The sequence below is a fragment of the Malus domestica genome, chromosome 08 (genome assembly GCF_042453785.1).
Source record: "Malus domestica chromosome 08, GDT2T_hap1".
In the NCBI taxonomy this organism is placed as follows: domain Eukaryota; kingdom Viridiplantae; phylum Streptophyta; class Magnoliopsida; order Rosales; family Rosaceae; genus Malus; species Malus domestica.
In genome coordinates this window covers 20740908-20758757 of record NC_091668.1, presented here as the reverse complement: position 1 = coordinate 20758757, position 17850 = coordinate 20740908, and the positions used below count along the sequence as shown (strand labels likewise).

At 35.0% G+C, this 17850-nt stretch overlaps 2 protein-coding genes across 3 annotated transcripts; one reads left to right on the top strand and one right to left on the bottom strand.

Moving 5' to 3' along the window:
- The first annotated feature begins 405 nt into the window (after positions 1 to 405).
- Positions 406 to 4428, top strand: LOC139198441 (pentatricopeptide repeat-containing protein At1g19720-like). Of its 2 annotated transcripts, none has more exons than XM_070827203.1 (2): positions 406 to 3548; positions 3912 to 4428. In XM_070827203.1, the coding sequence occupies exon 1, from the start codon at positions 1157 to 1159 to the stop codon at positions 2759 to 2761; it is 1605 nt and encodes a 534-aa protein (XP_070683304.1). In that variant the 5' UTR covers positions 406 to 1156; the 3' UTR covers positions 2762 to 3548; positions 3912 to 4428. The 2 variants fall into 2 exon arrangements, with proteins under 2 accessions (XP_070683304.1, XP_070683303.1); XM_070827202.1 differs by having other exon boundaries at positions 3857 to 4428.
- Positions 4429 to 13037: 8609 nt separating this feature from the next.
- Positions 13038 to 13499, bottom strand: LOC139198092 (uncharacterized). The gene has a single exon (XM_070826350.1). The coding sequence runs from the start codon at positions 13497 to 13499 to the stop codon at positions 13038 to 13040; it is 462 nt and encodes a 153-aa protein (XP_070682451.1).
- Between the last annotated feature and the right edge of the window lie 4351 nt (positions 13500 to 17850).

Genomic DNA, 17850 nt, shown 5'->3' with positions numbered 1-17850 from the left:
GTACATGGTCTATACACTCACAATTTTGTATGCTCGCAGTTTTGTCTGTAATACTAATAGATGGTCGGGTTTTGTAGTTATTGATATGTTTGGGATATGTTGTCTATTTGTTGATGATATTGTTCAATACTGCCATCCACGTTGTTGCTTATCACCAAAATGTAAAACTAGGTTTTGCTCGCAAATGGAGATGTTAAATTTAGATTGTCTAATTTCAATTGAGAAATGGCACTTTGAAGTTCGATGCTAAGTTTTCATTCTTCCAAAGGATGAGTCAAATTCACATCTTCCGTTAAATCTCACACATTTCATCCATGATTCCGTTAGTTTAGAGGGCAGTATTGTCGTTTTGGTCCAAACATTTGTTGCCCCTTTTGAATTCGCATCTGATGGTAAAACGGACGCTTCGACAAATACCTCGGAATATTTTACATTACTCCGCCTCTTCTTTGTGTGTCTACGCTCGCCGCAGAGCTCGGTTGGTCCTCGTCCTCCTCATCCATCTGCTCTTCTTCTTACTTGGCGGAGTTGTCCTTTCATTATCCATTTCTTTCGTTTTGGAAATGGAAACTCTTTGGACTTCTTTACTTCCTAGTATTCCCCTACTCTCCCAACCCTCCCTCTCACAAAAACCCAGCAATTCCCACAAACCCAAGTTCAAATTTCAAGCTTCCACCGCCACAACCGGCGTTTCCACCACCGCCACACTCTCAAACCCAACAAACCAACAAACCCATATCTCCTTTCCCGCCAAAATCAGCAACAATCCAATAGCTGCCCAACCCAGTCCTGAAATTGGTCGTTTCCTTTCACTACTGAAAAGCAACCCTTTGTCTGACTGTAGACAAATTCATGCCCAAGCTCTGAAGTTGGATGCTTTTGAGGGTAATGGTTGGGTAAGAAACAAGCTTGCTATGCTTTACTCGAAGAGTGATGGGTTTTTAGACTATGCACGTAAGATGTTCAACGATATTCCCCAGAGATCTGTACCCACTTATGGGGCGTTGATAAGCGCATATTGTCGGTCAGAGCAGTGGGAAGATTTGTTTTTGGTGTTTGACTTGATGATTGATGAGGGCATGATGCCGGATAAATACGTTGTGCCTACGGTTTTGAAAGCGTGTGCTCAGGTGCGGATGTTGAGGACTGGTAAAAAATGATTCATGGGCTTATGATAAGGAATGCTTTGGATTCCGATGTTTTCGTGGGGATTGATTTTTATGCCAATTGTGGACACTTTGGATTTGCAATGACTGTGTTTGATGCAATGAGGGAAACAGATGTAGTTTCATGGACTGCCCTTGTTTATGCTTTCATGAATGAAGGTCTTTTTGAAGAGGCAATGGAGGTTTTCAAATCCATGCAGGTGAATGGTGTCGAACAGGATTTGATCTCTTGGAATGCGCTTGTATCAGGGTTTGCGCGGAATGGAGAGACTGATTTAGCTCTTCAGTATTTGGAAGCGATGCAGGAAGAAGGGTTGAAGCCTAGGGTTAGTACTTGGAACAGAATCATTTCCGGTTGTGTTCAGAATAGCTTTTTTGTGGATGCTTTGGATGCATTCAATAATATGTTATGTTTCCCTGAGGATCCAAACTCTGTTACAGTTGCAAGCATATCACCATCTTGTGCAGGCCGGAAAGATTTAAACTTAGGCAGGGCTGTTCATAGATTTGCTCTGAAGCGTCAGCTGTGTGCGAACGTTCATGTGGAAGGTTCGTTAATTGATATGTATTCAAAATGTGGGATGAACGATTATGCAGAGAGGATTTTTTCCAAAGCCGAGAGCAAAAGCATTTCTATGTGGAATGAGATGGCTGCGGCTTATGTAAATGCAGGAGAAGCAAATAAGGGAATAGAACTTGTTAGAGTAATGCATAGTCATGGCATAAAACCTGATGTGGTATCTTATAACACAATATTGGCTGGCCACGCAAGAAATGGGCAAATAAATGAGGCATATGAGTTGCTTTATGAGATGGTCCGAATGGATTTGAACCCAAATATTATTTTGTTCAACGTTTTAATTTCCGGATTTCAACAATTTGGGCTTAGTTTTGAAGCTTTGAAAGTGTTCCAGTCCATGCAATCCCCATCAAGTGGTTACTTTGGTAATGATGTGCTCCATAAGTCAGTTCAACCAAACTCCATTACCATTGCCGGTGCTCTTGCAGCTTGTGCTGATCTTAATCTACTATGCCAGGGGAAGGAAATCCATGGATACATGTTGAAGACTAGCGTCGAGCCTAATATCTATATCTCAAGTGCATTGATCGACATGTATTCAAAATGTCATGATATTGCCTCAGCAGCGAAAGTATTTAGGAGAACTGATGATAAAAACACAGTCTGTTGGAACGCTTTGATCGCAGGCCATGTCAATAACAAGCAGCTTGACCGAGCTCTTGAACTTTTCGGTGAAATGCTGGAAGAAGGTCTTGGACCAAGCTCTATTACGCTTATGACACTTCTCCTCACTTGTGGTGATTTGGAAGCTCTGAGGTTTGAAAGAGAATTACATGGACATATCATAAAGAGTCATCTCGATCAGTCTAATTTTAGCCTTGCGAGTGCCTTAATAGGCATGTATGCTAAGTGCGGTAGTATCAAGGATGCTAAATCAGTCATTGACTTTGAAGTTAAAGGGGATGTTTCTGTATGGAACTCCATGCTTTCTGCTAATTTAACTAACGGAACGGCCAAGAAGGCCATTGCCTTGTTTGGGGAGATGCAGTTAGCAGGGGTTGAGCCTGAAGTATAACCTTTACTTTACTCTTTTGAGCTTGTGATCATGATAGCGTAGTGGAAGGATGAAAATGTCACAAAATCATTGAAGAACAAACTTTGTGCTTTTTGAGTTTCTCTTTCAGGCACATGGATGGTTAATTATTCCGACAGTGCCAGTTTTGATTTCTCCGTAATCATGTTTTGGAGAACAAAAATGAACAGATGAAAAGTTTTCAGATGCTAGTCCTTCAATCGACGTGTCTAAGAATTTGATATTTATTGACTGCTAGAGATCAAATAAAGTTGCATAAGATTGAGGAGAGGAAGATCTTTATGCTTCTATCACCACATGAAGGACGGGATACATAGATGCCCGAATTGATAGTCACAAAGTAGAACCAAGTTGTAAGTTTTGGAAGTTACTTCCTATGGTGACATCTGTGCTGGAGTCAAAAGAGCATACGAAAAACATTTGGCGAAACATGAAAATTTGGATTGAGCTTCGATGTTGTTTGATCGAGGGAGAATGCTTGTGCAGCATGTATCACTAGCATCCAGAAAATATAAGTTTAGAAAGTTGGTTCCTGCATTGGTCATGCTATAGAGCTTACCAGTTGGAAGCTGCAAAAGCAACAGAGTTATCTTCCTTGTTAAAGAGGTTTTGGCTATTTCTATTCCTACATTGTTGCGGATATGTGACCTTCCAAGTTTGCTCTTAAGAAGATATTTGTAAGATCGGTGCAGATTTCCACTATAGGAGACTCTCAGCATGACATTCTCCCAGGTGTTCGTATCATGCAAGAAGCAAGAACACAGAGAAGGTAGTTTGCCTTGTTAATGTTTATTCGTTTGTTCTGCTTATATTTTCGGTGTATTTTAGCATATTAATCCGATGACATTGTTAATATTAATTGTGTTTTATAAGATCAAGGGGGGTGACCTTATCCTTTTACAGGCTGATGCTCTAATCAATGTTTATGAAACCTATGTTCTAAGTGAACTAACTAAACAATTTCGCCTCTCAAAATCACATCGAAACTTCACTAAATAATCATGGTGCACATGAACACACAACACATATTACAAGAATTATATTACTCACCGAACATAAGTTGCATCCCTGTTGCAGGTTGTGCTTCCGGGGACTATATACATTATGTCTTACAGCCAAGTACTATTTGCAGGGTTTAAGTATATTTATGCCTCCCTGGCATTGTCTCACATTCAGCTGATAAGAAGCTCCGAAGAGTATAGCCAAGAACTAGTAATGTCGTGGATCAAGTCTGCTAGGGCTCCCTTCGCTTGGACTCAAAGTACGTTCCAACCCGTCTTTCATTGCTAGCCTTCAACACTTGTTTACCACTCTATTGTTGTTAGCTGCCGTTATTTGAGAACGAGCAAGGAACATGGGCTTCATTGCCCCGAAAAGAAAGGCAAAGGCAGAAATATACATAACCAGACTTTCATGCTACCCATTATCAAATTTGAAGTCTCAAAACCACTTGTTGTGCAGACTTAGATAAGAGGAAGGAGGACGTTTGGACATTGTATATGTATACATACTGTCATTCATATCATTAATTGGTATTTAAAAGTAAACGGAATCGATGTGGAAGAAGTTTGAGTCCTTTCCACTTGGCCAGTTGGTATCTCCATTCATTGAATCAAAGAATATCCCCAAGAGAACTTGTTTGCCAAGTCATAAGCTTTGTCCATGCGTACCATGCGATAGTTAGTTTCGTCTCTCTGGAATTGAATTGAAGTGGATAATTTTTTAAAGAAAGTTTTAACGAAAATGGCCTAACACTATTCATTCTTAATCAAAAGGATATTTTGTGTATGAAAAGTTCATGATGGATCAAGCTCTTTTCTTTATTTACTTTTATGTCATTATTTTATTATTGTGGCATGGTCCACAATGATGTTGACAGAGTTGGTCCACAATGATGTTGATGTCAACATCAATATATTATTTTACATGATGTTATTCAACTTATACTAATTTGCTGTCAGTTCTCTATGCTTCCATCATGTTGTCAATGTTATGCAGCTATTCTTCTATCAAATTGTTCCAGTACTGTTCATTGCTTTCTACTAGCTCTGCATCTCTTTCTCTATCTTCTTTCACCTTGTAGTACATTTATGCTGTTTCTTTTTTGAAATTTTGAGGCTTCCAATAAGGCTAATGACCGATCTTTGTCTTGCTGTAAATATACATTTCTTCTTCTTCTGCTACTAATACCATATCATACCTAAAATCTTCAAACTCATCTAAGGCTAGCATTTGGATCCCTCGAAATTTTAGAATATTTTTGTATGAAGGAGTCTACCTATGTGTAGTCCAAAGGACTCTCCATTAATCATGGCTATATGCCTAACTTTCTTCTCATGAATATGTACATACCAATCTAGAAGACTACTAATAAAACTTATGTAAATTTCCTTCCACTTTTCCAGATAATTTTCTGCTACTTCTATAAATTTTTCAAGAAATAATTCTAGTTGAGAAATATGGTTAACGAATATTTTATCAAGATAGCCAAACTCTAATAGTAAGGTAAGGGTAACTTCTACCACATTATGTTTTTTCTGATGCTCATAACTAAAATGTCATGGTCTAAAATCTCTCATGTTAATCCTGGTCATAACTATGCTAACATCTGGTTTACAAATACAATTTTCTATACTATCACAAAGACATGGTGAATACATCTTTGTAATAATATTCATCCCTGGTTTTAGATCAAAGATTGACTGATACAAAGCACATTGTAATTGTAATTGCAACTCTTTCATGGACTGTGATGTTCTACTCAGGATCTCATTTTGAATATCTGGTGGCATTATTCTTAATTTTGCTTTTGAAATTTCTTCTAATAAGATATCATCATCTACTATTAAGTTTAAAGATATATTCCTAAGAAAATCTTCATATCTTTCTTGCTTTTTCTTTGTCACTCAGATACTGATGTTGCTCATTATTTTGATGCTGCTCTATTTCAATGTCTTCTTCTAATAGCTCAATCTTAATCTCTTCTATGGGCTCATTGGCCTCTTGTTCTATGGGTTCAATAACCTCTTTTTCTTTATTATTATGCTGATCAGTTTCCAAACCTATTTTCAATTCTCTTTTCAAGATGTCGCTTGTCTTCTACTGCATTCTAAGATATTGGAGTTCTTGGTTCATTTTGATAAACTTACTAAGTAATGACTCATGGTCCCTAGAAATGACTTGAAGGTTGTGCTCAAGAGAATGAATATGTTGCTGGCTTTGATGGATGCTAAAATTAAAACTAACAAATTCTTGTTCTAAGACTCTAATTAATTTTTCATGACCTAACCTCATGCTTGGCTATTTGATTTGGATATTCCAAAAATTATCTAGGAGAACATGCTGCCTATCAAAAAACCCTGGTACTCTTGACCTATACCTTAGAGTTTGATTTCTGATTCCTTCAACAATATTGTCATTAAAGTCGAAAGTTGGTACTGGTGGTGATGCTGATCTGCTTATGCTATTTTGGAATCTATTGAATAGTAAAGGTCCATGATACATCATTATGCTATTGAAGTGTGCTCTTCTACCTTGTGGTCTTGTGCTATTTGAGAATGATGGTCCATGATATTCCATTCATGTTCAACAAATTAATTTTGATAAGATATCAGCTAATGTATTATCATTACCTTTTATATGTTCAAAAATTTGTTTAAAATCATTTCCTGTAATTGAATCAATAAAATTAACCCATCTTCTGGCTGCGTGTTTATTAGCATGTATTTTGTTATAATGAAAAACTATATTTTGACAATATGTTCTAATAGTAAATACTTCATTATATAAAAATAAAGAAAATGCCTCAAGTGAGTTAATTATTCCTAAAATTTCTAAATTCATTGACGGTAATCTTGACTGTACATCACTAAACTTTCCTGATGAATATCTACAAATATGTTCGTCAGACTTTGGTGACTCCTTATGCTTTTTTTAGTATAGTATACAAGCCTATCCTAATGATGAAGCATCAGTTTCAACTATTTTATAACTATCATCTAATTGTAATGTTAATGGCTTAAGTTTAGTTAATTTCTTCCTTTATATTTTGAACTAATTTAATATCTTCACTATTAAAATACTTTTGTCCAGTTTTGCTAGTTTTAATGTGTAATACTGCTATTTTTCTTCCTAAATCAGGGATAAAATTTCTTACATAATTTAACAATTCTAAAAATATTTGTAACTGTTTTTTATCTTCTAACTTATCTGGAAATTCTAAAACCTTTTTAGCTATATGATCTTATAATTGTATTGTACCTGACTTGATATACATTCCTAAAAATTCTATATCTTGTTTTTCTAATGCTATTTTATTTTTGCTAATCACAATTCCATTATTGATAAACTCTTGTAAAACTATCTCTAAGTGTTTCCTATGTTCATTTCTATTTTTACTATGTACTAAGATATCGTCTACATAAACACTACAAAAATTATCATATTTCTTGAAATGTCTAGACTTAGAGGGTCTAAGTACTTATAAATTTAACAACTCTTTTATTTGCTGCTCAAGCTCTTGTTTATCTGTTAAACTACAAAGCATATCAGATGTTTTAATGGTTAAGTCTGGATTAATTATATCTAATTTTGCTAGTATTTTATTTTTATTCCAATGTAATTGTGGGTCTTCTCCTATAATCCGAGTTTGTTCTACTAATTGTAATAATTCTTCTAAACTCTTTGGTTTATCTAACTGTAATATTTATACACATGTTCCTTCTTCTAAAATCGGATATTCATGTTCAAATATTTCTTCATCAAACTCTTCTATGTTATTATGCTCATCATTTTCTTTTGAGTTTTCTAAATAATAATTATCTTGGCCACTAGACTCTTCTATACTTATACTTTTGTATGCTTCTACAGTAGTACTTTGATCAGTTATTGTGATACCTCTTTTGAAAAATGTTATGTTAGGATTCATAAATAAAAAACCTTGCAAACTTTTCAAAAAATTTAATCCTAAAATGAATGGGTATAATCCTACTGGTGAAGCAAATGTTAATGGACTCATTATTAATACAGTGTGTTAAATAAACTGGTCTCTCATCAAATTGTGTTATTCTCCCTAGTTTTGCTAATTTTTGTCTATATTTTGCTAGTATTAATTCTTCTTTAATGACACTCTTTGTACGTATCAATCATAATTGTTGTTTGTATCTTATGTTCTTTTACTAATTCTATTTCACAATTTATGGTAATTAAAGAACTATTTTTTGGCTTTTCTATACTATGAATAGTATTTCCTAATATTTCAGTACTTTCTTGTGATTTTCCTGATTCTACTAAATTAACTCCTAATAACCTATTACTATAACTCTTTTCACAAAATATTGAATATGTATTACAATATTTATTTGCAACTAAGTTGCTACACTCATGATATTTTTCTGGTCAACCTAAATTAATGTATTTATATTCTTCTTCATGTTGTTCTTCTATAAATGCATACATATACTCTTCTAAATCACTATTTGAACTACTTGAATCGTCTAGTCTGAATCTATCATATTTATACTTTCTATACTATAAATACTCTCATTATCACTTAAATCATCTAGACTGTATATTGATTGAATATCATCATCATCTTCTAACTTAAACAACTCCATCAAATGTACTTTTTCTCTCGGTTTTTTACTTAATTTTGGACATTTAGGTCTAATATGTCTAGTCTCTCCACATGAATAACATTTACAATTACTATTATATTTTCGTGCTTTATTATACACATGTGATACTTTACTATACACATTACTATACACATGTGGGCAACTCACTATTTACAACACTCCCCCTTGGATGCCCACATATCAGTATCAGTTGCCTCGTTAAAACCTTGCTTGGAAAAACCTAGTGGGAAAAAAATCATATCAAAGGAAAAAGAGTACAACTTTACCTGGGTGGTGTTGAGTATGCTTATGTTGCCTCGTTAAAACCTTGATAGGAAAAACCCAATGGGAAAAAATCCTAATCGAATGAAAAAGAGTACAACATGCATGTATCATGGATGCTCCCCCTGAATTGTATCTCTCCTTGATTCCGCATTCTTCAAATTTGTAAGCCGACATAATCGATTCCCTGCACTAACTTCTGAAATGTGCACTTTGGTAGAGATTTGGTGAACAAGTCTGCTAAATTTTCATTGGAATGGATTTGTCTGACTTCAATAACTTTACCCTTCTGAAGTTCATGTGCACTGAAAAATCTTGGAGATATGTGTTTAGTCTTATCACCTTTGATGAATCATTCCTTCATCTGCGCGACACAAGCTGCATTATCTTCATGGATGACAGTTGGAGTGTCTGTCTTTGAAGGTAGACCACATGAATTCCGGATGTGATGGATCATTGATCTTAACCAAGAACATTCACAACTTGCTTCATGTAAAGCAATTATTTCCCAGTGATTGGAAGATGTAGCAACTAGCGTTTGCTTCGTTGATCGCCATGAAATTGCAGTATCTCCATTAGTGAACACATATCCATTATGTGAGCAAGCTTTATGCGGATCGGAAAGAAAACCAGCATATGCGTATCCAACAAGGATCTGTTCATTTGTGGGCTTGTTTGAGTAGAATATACCCATATCTGTTGTCCCACGAAGGTATCGTAGAACATCTTTGACTCCTTTCCAATGACGAATTGTTGGAGCAAAGTTGTACCTAGCTAACAAGTTAACTGAAGAAGCTAAATATGGTCTAGTACATTGTGCTAAATATAATAAAGCACCTATTGCGCTCAAATATGGTACTTCTGGACCAAGGACCAGTTCATCATCTTCTTTTAGACGAAATGGACCTTTCTTAATGTCTAAATAACGAACGACCATTAGGGTGCTAAGTGGATAAACCTTGTCCATGCCAAATCACTTCAGTATCTTTTCAATGTAAGCTGATTGATGGACCAAAATTCCATTAGCACAATGCTTGATCTGCATGCCGAGACAATATTTTGTTTTCCCAAGGTCTTTCATTTCAAATTTGTTTTTCAAATATTCAACAGTTTTATTGAGCTCTTCAAGGGTTCCAACTAGGTTCATATCATCGACGTATACTGCCATTATAGCAAATCCAGTATTTGATTTCTTAATGAACACACAAGGGCAGATGACATTGTTGGCATATCCTTCTTTAATCAAATACTCACTGAGACGACTATACCACATTCGCCCAAATTGTTTCAGCCCATACAGTGATCGCCTTAATTTGATTGAGAACATACCTCGTGGTTTGTTAGTTGCTTCAGGCAACTTAAGTCCTTCTGAGACTTTCATATATATGTCAGTATCTAATTCTCCATATAGATACACGGTGATGACATCCATAAGTCGCATGTCAAGTTTTTCTGAAATCACCAAACTTATTAACTAACATAACGTAATTGCGTCCATTACAGGAGAGTATGTCTCTTCATAATCAATTACAGGTCTTTGTGAAAAACCTTGTGCAACGAGTCGCGCTTTATATCTTGCAATCTCGTTTTTCTCGTTGTGTTTCCTTGTGAATATCCATTTGTAACCTACGGGGTTCACACCAGGCGGGGTTTGGACTACTAGTCCAAAAACACTTCGTCTTTCCAAGGAATTTAATTCTGCTTCGATTGCATCTTTCCACTTAAGCCAATCTTGTCTCTGTCTACATTCATCAATAGAGAGGGGCTCAATATCATCACTTAATATAATTTCAGTGGCTATTGCAAATGCAAATATGTCATCAATGATTATTTCATTTCGATCCCACAATTCATTAGTACGTGCATAATTTATGTGTACTTCTGTCTCTTCAAGGACAGGTGTCTCATTAAGGACATTTTCTTTTTCTGGAAGTACAGAATCATGAATTGTGGATTTATCATTCATTGTCTTTTCATGAATGATTTCATTTTGGTTCAACTGTGCCCTCATCTTTCTCTTTCGAATGGCTGAATCTTTTGATCCTAGGGGTCTACCACGCTTCAGGCGCATACTAGATGAATTATTCACTGCCACTTTATTTTGTCCAACAGGGACATCAATTTTTGCTGGTGCGTTTGCAGCTGGTATATGTGACTGTGTCACTTTCGAAGCATCATTAAATGTATCTGACATTTGATTAGCAATACCTTGAAGATGAACAATCCTTTTCACTTCATTTTCACATTGAGTGCTTTGTGGATCAAAATGAGATAAGGTGGGAACAACCCATGTTAGCTCTTGCCATTCTTCTGGAACAGTCTTTTCTCCCCTTAACGACGGGAAAAATGTCTCATCAAAATGACAATCAGCAAAACGAGCTGTAAACAATCACCAGTCAAAGGTTCCAAATATCTAATGATAAATGGTGAATCAAAACCCACATAAATTCCCAATCTGCGCTGAGGTCCCATTTTAGTTCGTTATGGCAGTGCAATAGGCACATAAACAGCACAACCAAAAACTCGTAAATGTGAAATGTTTGGCTGATGTCCAAACACAAGTTGTATTGATGAACATTGGTGGTTGGCTATAGGTCTCAATCTAACCAATAATGCAGCATGTAATATGGCATGTCTCCATGCAGAGACTGGCAATTTCGTTTTCATGAGCAGAATATGGGCTATTAATTGAAGCCGCTTGATAAATGCCTCTGCTAAACCATTTTGAGTATGAACATGAGGAACATGGTGTTCAACATCAATGCCCAGTGCCATACAGTAATAATCAAAGGTTTAAGATGTAAATTCACCAGCGTTATCAAGTCGGATTGACTTAATGGAATGATCTGGGAACTGTACTCGCAACTTAATTATCTGAGCAAGAAGTCTCACAAAAGCTACATTTCAAATAGACAATAGGCAAACATGTGACCATTGGATAGATGCATCAACCAAAACCATAAAATATCGAAATGGTCCATAAGGTGGTTGAATAAGTCCACAAATATCCCCTTGAATTCTTTGCAAAAATGATGGGGATTCATCATCAACCTTTAGTTGTGATGGTCTAATTACCAACTTCCCTTGGGAACAAGCCTTGCAAGGGTTATCATTTGAGACATCAATGTGTCTGCTCAATAATGGATGTCCATTAGAGTTGGTAATGATTCTACGCATCATGGTAGATCCTGGATGACCTAGACTGTCATGCCAAAGCATGTAAACCTTTGAATCAATGAACTTCTGGTTCATAACAGTATATGCCTTAACTGTCTTTATGTATGTATAATACAATCCACTCGATAAACCATGCAACTTCTCCAATATACGTTTCTGGGTATCATTGGAGGTAATGCATAAATATTCCACGTTTTCTACACTTTTCGTTTCAATGTGGTATCCATTTAAACGTATGTCTTTAAAACTCAACAAATTTTGAATGGATCGAGTAGCATATAATGCATTCTTTATGGAAAATATTATTCCATTTGGTAACATAATCTGGGCTTTTCCTGAGCCTTCAATTACATATGATTGCCCTGATATTGTTGTTACCTTTACTTTTGCAAGTACCAAATTCGAGAAATACTTTCGATCTCGAAGTATTGAATGTGTGGTTACGCTGTCTGCAAGACAAAAGTCTTTGCCATTGCTCTTGTTTTGAGAATAACCATAATTTTTATCCATGTTCTCTGAGTAAAGAAAAAGCTGTTTATTCATACTGGAATACTACTTTTATTGAATTGAAAATGCGAGCATTAAACCACAAGTACAAATAACAAGAGTACATTAAACATAAATAATTCAATCGGATGAGTTGCGTTTAACTGTCCTGATAAATTGGTCACTGGATCAGGTGTTTCTATTGGTTAAGCCTGGTCGAATAAATTGATCTCGACACCCTTCTCCTTGAAGGAGGCTTGATACAACTCCACCAGATGCTTTAGGGTGCGACAAGTACGCGCCCAATGTCTGTTGCAACTACACCTATGGCAAACTCCTTCAGGATTTATATGAGTGTTCATATGAGCTTTTCCTTTCTGGCGATTTGCATTTTTAAAGCTCAGACCTGGATTATGCCTTGGAACCTGGTTGTGAAACTAATTGTGAAACTGGACACCATGGTTCTTGCCTTTCTCTTTCCACCGGCCTTACTTGTGGCCATGTCCTCGTTTGTAATTATTGCCACATGAGGATATGGTATTCCTTTCAAGGGAAGCAGCATTCACTTCTAGGAATGATGCTGATCTAGTAGGTCAAGAATTATGGTTTTTCATCAGGAGCTCATTGTTCTGTTCAGCTACCAGGAGCATAGATATCAGCTGGTTGTATTCAGTAAAGGCTCGCGCTCTATACTACTGCTACAAGAGCATGTTAGAGGCGTGGAATGTGCTGAAAGTCTTTTCCAATAACATCTCCTTAGTAATAGTATCTCTATAGAGCTTCATCTGAAAGGTAATTCTGAACAACGCCGAATTGTACTCAGCTACTGACTTGAAATCCTGGATCCTTAGGTGAGTCCAGTCATAGCGAGCTCTTGGAAGAATCACTGTTGTCTGGTGATTGTATCTGTTTCTCAAGGCCTTCCAGAGGGCTAACGGATCTTCAACCGTTAAGTACTCGCTCTTTAGTGCCTCATCAAGATGGCGACGAATAAAAATCATGGCCTTCGCCCGATCATGAGAGGATGAGCTACTCTCCTCCCTGATGGTATCTCTAAGATTCGCTGCTTCCAGATGGATCTTGGTATCCAGTACCCAGGTAAGGTAATTCTTCCTAGTAATGTCCAGGGCAGCAAAATCAAGCTTTGCCAAGTTTGCCATTTTCATTTTTGAAAGAAAATTAAGGTGTGTAAGAATTTGCAATAATATGTGTTCTAGAGGAATATATTGTTAGAACTTCCGGTTCTTACAAATTTTTTATCTTCAGGCCAAAATGATAAATACTCAAAACTTCAGGCTCGAGATTTACATGATTAATGAGAAAGGCAATTGTACCGCACCATTCTCATCGAAACAAATATAGGATGGGCGATTATTCAGCACTACTTTAAACAGCAGGAAAATTTAAATATGTAGAGCAAGGTGGACGATTATACCGCACCACCTAAAATTGTGATAAAATTTAAATATGCAAAGCAGGGTGGACGATTATACCGCACCACCTGAAATTGCGATAAAATTTAAATATGCAAAGCAGAGTGGGTGATTATTCCACACCACCTAAAATTGCGATAAAATTTAAATATGCAGAACAGATAAAATTTAAATATGCAGAGCAGAGTGGGTGATGATTCCACACCACCTAAAATTGCGATAAAATTTAAATATGCAGAGCAGAGTAGGTGATTATTCCACATCACCTAAAATTGCAGTAAAATTAGATCTGCAGTCCAAGATAGGCGATAGTACCGCACCATCTTGGATTGTATAAATAATCAGTGGGTTAGTAGTCAATATCTACACAAAACAAGAAATCAAAGATATAAGTAACTGTTAGTTTAAGAACTAGAAGTAAACATGGTGCAAACAGTTCTTTGCGAGGGTATACCCAGCAATTGAGGCAGAGGAAGAAGAAGAACAGTAAAAACCTTAGAGGAAACTTTTTTTTTTCTTTTCGATGAAGGGAAATGAGAAATGATTAGTAAGTCGTGCTGATAACGTGTTATAAATAGGCAAAAGTAGAGAAATAACCTTTGGTAAGAACGAGGACAAAGTGATGCAAAATATCACACTGACAAAAGTATTGCAGATATTAGAAAATGAGGGATACTGAGAGTATTATATTTATTCCTTTTCTCTTCTTGATTTTTTCTTTCATTGAACAACCGAAGTGCTCTATTTATAGAGCCTCCTCAACGAAAACTTACAAAACTTATTATTCACATGTGATACTTTACTATACACATTACTATACACATGTGGGCAACCCACTATTTACAACACTTTCTAATTTGTCTCTTAACTTTTATTTGACTACACTCTTGTCTAAGTATATCATATACATGTTCAATTCTCGGTCTTATTGCAATATCATTTTTCTTTGGATGCTTTTGACATTCATTCTAAATCTTTTCACCTATTGGTCCTTTTATTTTTGTCATATAAGTATCTAATAAATTAATATCACTAATTCTACCTGCTCTTCCTAAATATTTAAAGAAATTTGTGGTATACTTAACTATATACTGTAAATCAAAAATTTGTAATTGTTCTAAATTTCTAGCTCTTATTTGTTCTTGTTTGCTTCTATCATCTAACCTATTATGATCTAAAAATTATTGTTTAATCCAAGTAACAAAACCATCAATATTAAAATGTGTTTTGGCTGCCTGATGTTTTTCTGGATTTTGAACTTTGCATGACAGGAAATAGTTAAAAACTAAACCATCTACAGTATGTTCAAAATATTCTAACATATTTTGTGAATTACTAAAATCTAACATTAATGTTATATGTATCCTGGATTTGGATTTTATATTCATGATGTGCTACTTTCTTCTACTGGATTACATTCTGCTTTCAATTCTAATAAATTATTATATTCTTTTGATCCTAAAATATGTTCTACTCCTATTTCTAAAATCAAAATTTTCATCTCTTCATCTGAAATTATGTGTAGTCATAAATCATGTCTTATATTTTTCTAAATATTGTTCTTCATCTAACCGATCTTCTATAAGCTTATCTACAATATGATCAAAATTTTGTTCAACTAAATTAATATCTAAATTATCAAAAGCCATATGAATACTCTCATTTTCAATCTCACTTTCATCGTCTTCTATTTTTTCTAGTTGCTTGTAATTACTAAATCTAATAGTTGCTTGACCTGTACTAGTTTCATATATTTGTATTTTATCTAATTGTCTATTTCTTGCTACTTGTAAATTAAGTAATATCCATTGAGTTCCTTCTAAAAAGCTATTATCTACAGGCTTTGCTTCTATCATATTTACATGTTTACTACCAAATGTTTGAAGTAAATTTTGAAATTTTTGTAGACATCGAAATTTCGGTGAAATAAATGTTGACCAATAGTTACAATTTCAATGCTCACGTGTCATATAAATTTTACACGTAGCGTGTGACTAAATAAAAAGTCAAAATAAATCAGAAAAGTCATCAAGCAGGACACGTGTCAACACCTGGCAGAAACGACTTATTTCATCTGAATATTATATTCAAAACTAGGCCTTGGAAAATTCTATAAATAGAAGCCAATATCATTCATTTCATTTGACCAATTCATATTACACCAAAACCTTGAAGCTCTGAAACTCTGAAACTCTGAAGCTCTCAAGCATCCAGGTTCCCGAAGAATCAAGAAAGCCTTATTCGTCCTTCGTTCATCGTTCTTCCAAGAGCAAGCCCCGACGGCCCTTGGATCAACAATCATCCACCTTCAAGAGCAAGCCCCGACGGCCCTTTGAAGAACCTCCACCAATTCAAGATCAAGCCCCAAAGGCCCTTGAAGAACTTCCACCAATTCAAGATCAAGCCCCGACGGCCCTTAAAGAAAGTGTTCATCGTTCATCATCCATTCATCCTAAGATCAAGCCCCAACGGCCCTTTGGATCAACGATGTCGACAAATCCATACATCCAATCGTTCTTCAAGATCAAGCCCAAAAGCCCTTGAAGATCCGTTCATCACCATTATTCAAAATCAAGCCTCAACGGCCCTTGAAGAAACACTCATCCTCAAGATCAAGCCCCAACGGCTCCTTGAATATCCGCTCAAATCCACTTTCAAGGATCAAGCCCACGACCCTTAAAGAATGTTCATCCTTAGATCAAGTCCAACGGCCCTTTGGATCAATCACATATCCACAAATCAACACCTTACGGAGATCGAATCAGATGATCAAATTTGAGAGAGATTGTAACCCAAAATCATCAAATACAAAATATTATTTTTGTGCACGTTATTCTTGTATCGTTTGTTTCGGGAAAATTTCGTGTTTACAATTTTAATTTAAAGATATGATTATATTTATCAGACGCTTTACTAATATACATTAAGCTAATACACAAATTTTTATACTCTCCTTTTATATTATAATTTTTTGTTCTTATGCTCACTTTAATATATTTACTAAATTCATTTATTGTCATAATATAATTTGGAATACATCCTATGACTGCTAAGTTTGAACTTAAATCTACTTCAACTGTTGATATTGCTGCTTGTTAGTGATTATCCCATCTATCATCATATATGTACACTAATGCTTTTGTGCCTACTTGTGCTTTGGTTAATCCTGCTATTCCAATTAATATTGTTCCTATATGAATCTGACTAAAATGTGATTTTCTCAAATGAGTAACTGTTTCTTTATTAATTAAATTAAGTGTAACTTCTTTATCAATACAGATAACTTCATGTTGACCGATGCTACTTACAATTCTGGTTCTATTTTCAAATAAACATAATTGATACAAATTATATTTATTTTTTTGTGTTATTTCAAAACCTCTTCTAATAAATTCTTGTTCTTCTTCTTCATTTAGATAAATGTATTCAGCTCTAACTACTTCTTTTCCTTTTCTTCTAAAAAGTTCCATTTTCTGTTATCAAAAGAATTTATCTTAGGTCTTCTAATATGGTTATTTGTGCTTAAAGTTAAATTTTCTAATTTTTCTAACAAAGATGGTGGAAGTGATGAATATGTTTTATGTAAAACTTGATTTATTTCTACTATTTATTCTTCAACTTGATCTAATTTTTCAGCAAAACTTAAAATTAATTGAATAATTCAATTATTTTGCCTAATGGGAATATTACTACTAGCTACTTGTGTTGAAAAGTCTGTTAAATATATTGATTCTTTATCTAACTTACTAATTTCTTTCAAAACTTGGATATATTTTCTACTAGTTCTAGAATCGGTCATTAAACTAATAATTTATCTATCTTATTATGCAACTTATCTACTTGTTCACTCAAATCTTTTTGCACTAATTGAATTTTTTTGAACTTCTAATTTTAACTACTCAACTATTTCTAATAATCTAAGTTCTACTTGCTTTGGCTTACTATCTATGAGGTCAATAATCTCTTTTATTTCTCTTTTGCTAGAAAACCTTTGAATATTTTTATTATTATCTTCTAACTGTGATGTAATATAATATAAATTTTGTCAATTGTTTTTATGGAATTTTTTTGAAAATGT